The 10,742-nt window shown below is 44.0% G+C and overlaps 1 protein-coding gene and 1 pseudogene across 2 annotated transcripts in view; one reads left to right on the forward strand and one right to left on the reverse strand.

The window, feature by feature from the left end:
* Positions 1-2,169: 2,169 nt before the first annotated feature.
* Positions 2,170-4,894, reverse strand: LOC123159814 (uncharacterized; annotated as a pseudogene).
* Positions 4,895-6,933: 2,039 nt separating this feature from the next.
* LOC123163136 (uncharacterized) overlaps positions 6,934-10,742 on the forward strand; it is a 4,002-nt gene continuing 193 nt past the window's right edge. Inside the window, exons 1-3 of one of the 2 annotated variants that reach the window (XR_006481726.1) lie at positions 6,934-7,198; positions 7,723-7,859; positions 10,510-10,742. The exon at positions 10,510-10,742 is cut by the window's right edge and continues 193 nt beyond it. Coding sequence is in view for 1 of the 2 variants with exons in the window: in XM_044580897.1 (XP_044436832.1) it covers positions 6,995-7,198; positions 7,770-7,859; positions 10,510-10,734 (519 nt within the window). In the remaining variant the exon portion in view is untranslated. The remainder of the gene's footprint in view (positions 7,199-7,722; positions 7,860-10,509) is intronic. The other variant, XM_044580897.1, reaches the window with a different exon arrangement.

A 10,742-nucleotide genomic window follows, 5' to 3' on the forward strand; every position in this document is an offset into this window, starting at 1 on the left:
TGAAAAAGAGAATAAGTTCATATGTTTGAAGGAAACGTTCGCGAATTACAAAAAGAAAAAAGGGGCAGAGAAAAAAGAAAAAAAAGAAATGAAAGGAAAGAATATGTAAAAGAAGAAAAGAGAAGAAACATTTATCTAAACACAACAAGGTGTGGTGGCCGAGTAGTTAGTGCCCCTCAGAGGAAACTTGACGTTGTAGGATTGAATCCCAGCGCATACACTTTTTTGCACAGTAGGCGCCGGTTTGCATAAACAACTGTAACCGGTGTCTGTAGCGCCAAATAGGAAATACCCACCACGACAGCCTCGTCAGCATCTTCAGGGGATTTCGGCCCCACCAATTAAGAAAGGCTAGCGAACATTGTTGGCCCGAACGTGCCGCTCCTAGCGCGCCATGACCATGCCCAAGTTGGTTTCCGGGTTCGTCCTGCGAGTCGTAGCCGTCCGACACCTCTCCATCCGAGTATTCCACTTGGTCCGTCAGTACCCTCATGGCCTCTATCCGCTCCACGAACGCCGCCCCCTCCTCTCCCGCTCCAACTCCACCTTCCTCTTGGAGCCATACTCCGCCTCCTTCTCCGCCTCCGCCTTGGCGTCGAGGAAAGCCTCCTCCTTCTTCAGCTGCGCCACGAACTTCATGAGCGCCTCCTCCTCCTCCATGGTGAGGGTCTTCAACTCCACCTTGGCCTTGACCCCGGCTTGGCCTTCTCCACCCTGGCCTTGACGATTGGCGCCTCCTGCTCCGCGCACTCATCATTGGGCTTCATCTTCTCGACGGACATCTCCGGATCCGCTCCGCCTCTCTCCTATCCTGGTTGATTTATGGTTTGTGGATTCCTCTGTCTCTCTCGCTGGATCTTCTTCTTCTGAACGAAAACGGGACAAGGCGGCAGCGGCTTGCTTATATATTTCCAGGCGAACACTCGCGTCGGAGTCGGACCTTGTCTCCGGACCGGCCTCTTTCATCATACTCGTTCATTGGGAACCCCTAAAAACAACGCGTTCATTGGGTTGTGCTGAGCTGGGCTGGCCCATCACTTCTTTCTTTCTACTAGCTGGGCCCCGATGCTAGTGTCATTCACATATTTTCAAAAAATGGACATTTTTTGAAATTATGATAATTTTTATAAAATTTCAGGAACATTTATTGAAAACACACAAAAAAAATTCTGCCGCATTTTTTTAAAACAAGTACCTTTTATGAAATTTTCAATATTTTTAAGTGTGGGCATATTTTAAAATATTTAAACATTTTTTGGAAACAGGAACATCTTTTAAAATTTCAGGAGCATATTTGTAATATTCTTTAAGCAAGTATATTTTTTGGAAAATTGGGAATGTTTTTTTAAGTTTCACAGTCATCTTTGTGAAAATGTGAACAATTTTAAAAAAGAGAACATTTTTTGAACTAATTATTAAAACGATTTTCATCTATAACTCTAACGAGGGGGAAATCTTGGCGCGTATGTTCACTATGTTGACCGGGCTGCGGAAACTGCAGGTACTGAATATGAAAATATGTATCGATGAATCTGATCTTGCCACATTCTCATTCCCGGATTCTATTGGTCAGCTGAAGCATCTGCGTTATTTTGCTTTCATGGTGCCTGCATTTCACAAGCTAACTGTACCAGATGCTTTTACCAAGCTTTACCACATCCAGGTGGTTGATTTTGGCCGTTGTATGACATCGGTGTTTTCCAGCAGTGAAGATATGATGAACATCGTCTACTTGCGCCGTGTAGTCAGCAAGGCAGACTTGGATTTTCCGAACATGGGCAGACTGACAAACACTGGTTTGGGTAACACTGTGGAATGCATGATAAACCTGATAACACTGTGGAGTACTTAATATGGAATGGTTAACTCTGAATCTATTTGTTTCCTGTCCTTTGTAACATTTGTTCGTCAGCCATACTCTGCTCTGAGGGAGCAAGCAAAGCAGTGGCGGCGGCCTATCCAACAACTTGTTTCCTACTAATAAACCTTCAAAAAAGAAAATTAGGGACACTCATTCATTTTCAATATAATGCAAAGGCTTTATTGGTTGCAATCAGCGTGTATTGTGTTCATCATCAACGAGATCATAACGCTAACAAATACTACTCCACAGTTGTTGAGAAAAAATGTGACATGGAAATATGCATCAGCTCTACCACAGTTGGTTGACTGAAACTGTTAGATTCATGGTCACATCCACTCTTACGCAGGGAGCAGCAGCCACATTAACTCAAGCTACAAAAGTACTACTTACCATGCAAATAAGAACATATACACGACTACTGCCTGGTGTACTGCATTCACCCTCAACAAGACCATAACTCGAATAGCTAAGAAAAAACTTGGCATCATGCTGATATACTTCAGCTACATCTAATACCACAGTTGTCACTTGACTGAAACTGTTAATCCCATTTGTCACATTCTTAGTCACGGAGCAGCACATTCACGTTACACCATGTCAACTGAATCTAGAGGTAGCATGGAAACAAGAACATACACAAGACCACAGCCAGGTGAAATCCGTTAGATTGTCACGCGCCAACTTGTCGGCAAGGTAGGTGTTCAATCTATGAAGAGAGTCCACGCTATCAAACCCAAGGTCGCTTCGAACACAGAAAGATGATCTGACAACAACTCCCCTGGATCTGGACAAATGAGACAAAAAACTCAGACAACACAAGAAGAATTTCCACTAAATTTGTGCATATTAATTCAAGAGTTGTACCACCTCAAAGGAACAGATATTTGGGACTTATATTAGGTAGGTAGTATCACAGGAAGGGGCAGAATAGCATAATATTGATCTCAACTGAATCTGAAACATGTGACAGCAAACACTCAATTCAGTGAGCTTAGCATCAACACAAGTTGGGATACACAAGTTGGTAGCAAGAAACAATGCAACCACCTGAAAAATTCTTATGTTTCAGTCAATCATCACAACCAATATGATTTTCTTGGAGATTCAGACCACAACCATGATACTGACAATCTAAGAGTGGTGGAGACGTTGACTGCAATAAACAACAATTTCAGTTGCCCGTGCTGATAAGCACTCCCTTCCATCTTATGCAGGTTTATCTTGAAACAGTATCATCCATCTTATGCAGGTTTATCTTGAAACAGTATCACAAGATAAAACTATACATCTGAGCATGATGAAAGGAGGACTTTTCTGCCTCCCTACATCTATCAAAAGAAAAAGTGTACAAAATGGGATGTCTTTGACTTGAATGAATTTTCTCAAGATGAATCAATCCAAGGTATACCAGATTTAAAGTTGTATTCCTTTATGCTTATCTTGACCATCAAAACTACTCCTCGAAAATAATTATATTGACCTGGAGTTTATTGTGATTCCATCAGGACTCATGCCATGCATAAGCTACTCATAGTGTACAAGATGATTTCTCTTGCTAACCCATTCTCTTTAAAAGGCAACCGAAACAGCAAGACAAGAAACACAATTATGTTCCTGAGCTTTCTTAGTTTTCCCATGAGCACAAGAAATGAGACGCTACTGAATCAAACAAGAATTAGCAATTGCCATAATGAACATGAAGCAATAGACAAGTCATGTGATATTAACGAAGCGAAAGAGATAACTTGGAAGCAATAGAAACTTTACCACTTCATATTCTACATGAAGACAAGAATGATGGTGGGAAGTTGATATATGTGTGTGTCCGATATATAAAATATTGTGGATCATCATAAAGCCTTTGTAGCTGGAACGTCTTGACATCCATTGAGAAATATCCAGCAAGTGGATTCTCTAGAGATGAGGCTTCTCTCCTTGTGAAGACCAAGTACCTCTGTGTTGCATCTCTGATAAAATATCTGTACCCATAATCTAGTGAGATTGTCTTCTCCATCTGCCACTGGCTGGGACTCTTGCCTTTGTTCCGTGCAATGGTATAGCTGAGATCGGGTGAAGTTTCACCATGGAAACCAAACATCCCAAGCTTCCCTTCCCCTGCCTCCACAATGGCTATTCCTCCTTTCGTGCTCCATTCTCCAGGCGGGAGGTCAGCAATGGAGAACTCCATCTTCCTGCTCCTGGTGTCAAGCAAGAGCAATTTTTTCCTCCCAAATTCCACCCAGTCCCAGTAGAAGCAGTCATAAGCATAATGGCGCCTGAGAATAAAAGGGTGGACCCATGACATCTCGGCCATGTCGTGCTTGCCAAGGGCCAAATCGCTCCAACCCTTGGATGCAGCGGCTTCCCATTGCCCAGTGCTTGAGGAGAAGACGAAGGCAGCCAGACTAGTTTTGCAATTTGCCATCAAGATCACTCTGAATGTTGTCTCTCCCGCCGCCACCTCCTCCTCGCCGAGGGGAACGAGGAAAGCCTTGCACCAGGCCTCGCTTACCATGGGGAACGGGTGCTCAAGCGAAGCGGCTAGGTCATGAGGTACCGGGGGGAGCAGGACGTACCGCCGGTGCAAGGGGTCGCACACCGCGAGATCTTTGAAAACAGGGGGCCGCTCATCTTTTTCAATGTCGCCTTCGAGGAGAACGCGGCCGTCGTGGATGTCCTGCACGGTCCAGCGGTAGTGGGAGGGGATGAAGGTGAAGTAGAAGTCGGCTGCGAGGTCGAGCGCGTGGGCGGCGGGCGCGGAGGGGTGAGGCGGCAGAGTGGGATAGAACATGCCGCCGGCCCAGAGGAATCCGAGGATTGGTGGAGCGTGGGCGGAATCTGCGGAGGAAGGAGCCGTCGGTGGCGAGTCGGCGGAAGGTCACGCAGGCGGCGGAGGCGCGGGCGAGGTCAGCCGGGTCGGGCAGCCGGAGGAAAATCTCGGCCAGGAGGTGGTCGGGGATGTCCGTCAGATGCGACGCCATTTTCTTACTGCTGGTCTCCATTGGATTGGAGTGGGGAATGGTGATTGGAGGTGCGAGCCGCCGGAAAATCCTGCCCTGGACGAGATGGATTTTCCTCCATGGTACTGGCAGCCAAATTGGGCCTTGGCCTATAATGACGGGCCAAGTTTCCAGGCCCGGCACAGTCTACCCTCTCTCTCTTACCCAAAAAAAAATACTGCGTGTTCAAAAGAAGTTTCAAAGAGTACGAGTATTTTTTTTAGATGGAGTACGAGTTGGAAGTTGGAACCATTCTAACCTGTCCTAAGAACTGTCCTCTCCACATTCTTGTATGGAAAAAAACCCTGTGAGAACGGGTCGTGTTCTCCATCTAGTTAGACCCTATCAAGGATATGCCACGCGCCTTGTTTCGTTTGAACACCGTTACAGAAATATCAGGAGCTACCACTCAAAGCTCCACAGCGAAACAGACTTCTCATCTCTCCCTTGGCATCAATTAGCTGTAACCGCAAAGTATCCACTTCATGATCAAAGTTCGGATTTGTTATGAGAACATTCCCTTTTTATCGAATAGTGTTGCAAGTCGGCAAACAAAGGACCGGCCGACCGGCCGTGTTAGCGCTATACACTCACTCGTTCTAAAGTTAGCGCACCATTGAAGTAAGTAAGTATTAGTAGGCACACAGGCAGCCCGTTGCAAGGAAGGAAAAAACAAGAGCTAGGGCTTCTTCTATTTTTTAGTGTGAACTCACTTCTATTCTATATCAAGATAAGGGACTCCACAATATTCGCACCGTGCGCATATGATCGACAAACGCCTTAAAAGGGCACCGAAGGTTGGACGCAAAACTTAGTTGTGTTCTGTCACCCGTCGTATGTTTAACTAGTGAGATAACAACCCTCAAATCCAAATGGGTTCCGCAACAGCATCTACTCCCTCCGTTCCAAATTACTCGTCGCTGAAATGGATGTATCTAGAACTAAAATACATCTAGATACATCCATACGTGCGACAAGTAATTCGGAACGGACGGAGTAGAAAGATTGAAATGTGTAGTTCCGTACTACAACTGCATATACGATGTAAAGAAAACACACATGTGCCTTTTAGAGCAGCTTTGATTTGTTTCAGCCATACACGTATCCGCCAGCTCCCCTCACGCAGGCGGCAGCACGAACGAGCAGCGCACACAAACTGGTCGACGAAATGCCCGGCTTAGGTAGGATGAAAAGGGATAAGATGATCTGATTAGGAGAGAGAGAAATTGCCAACTGGACTGCATTTGGTCAAAACCATGTTGACTTAACATGAATACCGCTTTGGCTGGGATGAGGGACGAAATTTGTCCGGTTTGAAAAGTTCAGGGTGCAAGTTGTGTGGTTTTGAAATTCAAGAACCAAATTTAGACTCTGCCAAAAGTTGAGGGACGAAAAGTATACTTTTCTCTCTCTCTCTCTCTCTCTTTTGCGGGTACCAGTTCATGATGTTAATACTGACTACTCCCTCCGTTCCTAAATATAAGTCTTTCTAGAGATTATACTATGGACTACATACGGATCAAAATGAGTGAATCTACACTCTAAAATGTGTCTATATACATCCGTATGTAGTTTGTAGTGGAATCTCTAGAAAGACTTATATTTAGGAACGGAGGGAGTACAATGCATTGACCTTCCTGTAGCACATCAATGGTTTCCGTAAGTTCACACCTCTATGTCTAGTTGTAACATTAACTGGTAGGTGCCGATTCATTGGAAATTCCCTTGAAGCATCCATGCCAATTCGTCAAGTCTTGAATAGGTAGCGACGTGAGAGGATGTGGAAACAAAAGAAATAGAGACATTATCGTTCTAAGCAAAGAAAAGAAATACTATGATATAGGTGCAAAATGAGTGGAGGGAAGTGTGTGTGGAATAGTATTCGTTGTCGTCATCTAGTCTTGATTAGATAAAGATGTGAGAGGATGTGCACCATACATGTCAATTCATGAAGTTAATACTACATTAAACTTGTTATGAAGAGCATTAGATTCATCATCATTTCCCTTAACCAGTACCTGCTTATGTGTCTTAGCTACCAGGTCATCGGGTGCATTAGCAGGGTCTATATATACATACTGCAGCCTAACTAGCTAGTTCTTCTTTCCCCTGTCTGAACCAAGGCTTGCAAATGCCGGATCCAGTTACTGCCAGTGCTGCTGTAGGATGGGGCGTATCCGCAGCAGGCTGGCTCATCTCGCCTATCATTTCAAGGGTACTCAACAAAGGTTTCGCCCACCTCGACTTCGATGCAGCGGAGAAGCTGAAGATGCTTGATGTACAAGTTCTACAACTGCAGCGCCTGATGGAAGTAGCCGACGAGAGCACTTACAAGGTTCGGTTGGAGCCACTGTTAGACGAGTGTGGTTTTCTGTAGCTCAGGCTACACGGTACCCCTTATCTTTGCCATCCATTTATGCATCAAGATCCGTGCAGACACATTTGTCTTTTTTGTTTCTCTCAAACGACACAACATATGAACTTTAACTTTTGCAGAACAACAATACATTCTAACTACAATCTAGGAAAAAAACTTTCAGATTTTTTCATGCATTTTAAATACTTGAAATAATATTTTTATTCAAAGAAAATCTCATTTCGTATATTTATATCAGACCAAAAAATCTGAAAGTTTTTTCACACATTGATGTTCTAATGTTTGTTCGATCTGCAAAGTTTGAAGTTCATATGTTGTTTCGTTTTCGAGAAACAAAAAAGAGAAATCTTCTTGTTGTTAGTTAGTTGGAGAGTACGGATCTCAAAGCAAGGTTGGAGGGTTGAGGATAAGAGGTTCCATGTAGCCTGAGCTACAAAGAAACTTTGTGCTGTTAGATAAGCTTAAATCTGCTCTCTACGAAGGCAAAGATATCTTGGATGATATTGAGTATCAGCGTCTCAAGAAGCAGGTCCAAGATGGCAAGTCAGATGGCAGTACGATGGATTCGCTGAAGAAGAATCTACGGTCTGCAATGCCGAGCTGCCTCCTAAAAGATAAGGTATTTCCCTGCCTTCATAGTTGGACGAGTTGTCATTTGCCACAGGTCCTTCCATCATTTTTGTTTTGACACAATGGGTCATATGCATGCTGTCGATTTCCATTAAAAATAAACACCAATGTTACAAAGTTCAACAGTTTAAGTAGATAAAAAAGATTAAAAAAAGAAATAAAGGAAGCTACTGAATGGTTAACAAAACAGTTTTATTTTTACTTTCACTTCTCACGCTTACAATTTACTTTATTTTATTTATATTAGCAAATTATCCGACATGTTTAGCTGAAACTAGACCCTGTTAAACAAAATTTTGCCTCTAAAAACACCCACATACAAAAGTTCAAGCATATATGAAACTGAAACTAGCAGTACTTAAGGATAAGCAAAACAAGACCCACGAAGAAAATACTAGCAGTACTTAAGGATAAGCAAAACAAGACCCACGAAGAAAATAAATAAATCATAGGTGTAGACATGAGGGTATGCTAGCGGGTGAATGAAGCGGTTCCTAGGGTTACAAGTGGAAAGTTACAAGTAAAAATAGAAGAAAAAACATAATAATGAAAACGAAGAATACTAAAAGAGCAAATACAAAAGGAAAGGGGGAAAACGCTCCAAGCTCTAATCGGCCTCCCCCCCCCCCCCCCCCCCCAAGCTTCCCTTTCCTCCAGCATAGTCGTCTGGGGGGTGGGGGGATGGTCCGGCCATGTCTCTGGTGCTGCTTGGCGGGGCATCGACCCGGGAGCCGGAGGCGGCCCGCTTTCAGAAACTTGGCGAACACACACACCGACACAGGTCTCCAGCAAGTCGGCGCCAACCAGCAAGTTATTGGACTCCGACAATCCCTTTTTATACTTGTGTGGTTTGCTCCTGGATTAATTGTTAATTTCCACATTTTTGATAGACATGTGAATTTCAGCAGAGTAGAGATGCACATAGACCGACCCCCTTTTTTCTCAGAAATTTTAGTGTGTTGTTCGTGTACTGAATGACTTAGGAGTAATTTTGCTCTAGCTGTTTCAGTCACTGGAATAGGGAAGAGTATATAGATAGATATACAGTCTAACAGAGTCGACATATTGCCAAAAAAGGCTTCTCGCACCGCTTTATAAATAAAGTCATGACATGATACACCATACCGAAATGGAAGTCCACAAGAGAAAAAGAGGTTCAATCGAAAAACAAAAGGACGAAAGTCTTAGCTGGGGGCAACAGCAAACAGGCCCACAAAATAACAGAACAAGGTCTCAAGGTGGATAGGTGATCATAAGTAGTTTGGACGCCACCTCCTTGTGCTTCATAGTCAACTCGTCAATGCCCGTCTTATCCCGCCACTTGGATAGAGGCTTCCAAAGTTGCAAAAATGTGCATAATTTGCATCAGTGGCCTTGGAAGGGCATATATGCTCTAATCCTCTATAACTAGTGTATTTCTATCACACCATAGGGTCCATGCCAAGGTTTCAAATTCACCCACAACATTCTGCGAACCTGACCCGAGAAATTAGCCACTAACGGGTGTCAATCAGGGAAATTGGTTGGGTACCAACTATTGCTCCAAACTTCCCTAAAACAGCTCCACAGAAACTAGGCTCGCACGCAATAGAAGGAAATGTGGTCCAGGTCCTCCTCGATACCACAGAGTGGACATTGACCATCGCCATGACCATTGCGTTTGAGCACTTTATCACCCGAAGGTAGTCTGCCCCTAATAAGCTGCCATAAGAAGATCTTGGTCCTATGAGGTAGACGCACGTGCCAAACCTCAGTCAACTCCTCGGGTCCGATGCTCGCAGCTAGGGAGTTATACAGAGACTTCGTGGAGAACTTGCCCGTAGATTCTAACATCCGACGTGACATTAGACTCCGACTCTAGTGTCACTCCAGCCACAACGGATAGCCCAATCCACTCGGCAGACTCAAGAGTGCCAAAAGAGCGGCGGGAGGAGAGGTTCCGACCCACATCAGCCACTGCCAAAGCTACAGAGATCGCTAGCTGCTCAGAAATGGCGAAAGAGCCGGGAATTGGACCCTAAGCCGCTAAGCGGGTGGGCATCATGCCAAGTATCCATACAGAACATGGTGTCGGTGCCCCTCCTCACCCGCACCACGTCCCCTAGGCGGAAAACCGGTTATTGCCAACCTGCCATACCAACCTGGCTAAGTTACAGCCAAAGAGCAAGTGGTCAGTTGTCTCCGTACCCTCAAAAATAACACTGGTCATTGCCAATCCATACCCTTTTTAGTAAATTATCTTTGGCCAAGATGTTTTTTTTACGAAATCAAGATGTTGTTTCTAAGCACGAGCCAAAAGAAAGAGTTTGATTCTGAGTTGGATTGTTAGCTTAGTAATGAATCTATACACCACTAGGTCAGGCATTTTAAGCTGCATATACAAATCTGTGGCAGTAAATTCCGCTTTATTGCCAATCTTCTGTTTCACTTTATCTCTGTCCTCCAGACGTATCAGTTCTTTTAAGTTTTTCAAATCTTTAGCAGTCCTTCTAAATTGGATATAGGCTCAATTGTCCGTCTTGACTTTACTATTATCGTCTTGGAAAAGAAAATGTTGTATAATCTAGGTAATTTGCCGGCTAAAGTTTTGTTTGGAGGAGTTATTGATAGCCTCACTTACCTGTTATTTGGTTTTGCAGAAGAGTGGCAAGACAAAAGTGGAATTGAAGAAGAGCCTAGAGAGTATAGAAAGTGCTATAAGTGATGCATGTAACCTTTTGAAACAACTGAAGTTGACAGCTCTAAGTAGTGATAATGGGAGACCAGTTGTTGCTGCCAATTCACATCATGCAGTCACTACTGGAGGTCCTCCGCCACGAGTAATTGGCACTAGTAGAAAAAGGGTCATACGTGAAGCCCAATAGTGCCGGTT

Source organism: Triticum aestivum, chromosome 7B, assembly GCF_018294505.1.
Source record: "Triticum aestivum cultivar Chinese Spring chromosome 7B, IWGSC CS RefSeq v2.1, whole genome shotgun sequence".
In the NCBI taxonomy this organism is placed as follows: Eukaryota; Viridiplantae; Streptophyta; class Magnoliopsida; order Poales; family Poaceae; genus Triticum; species Triticum aestivum.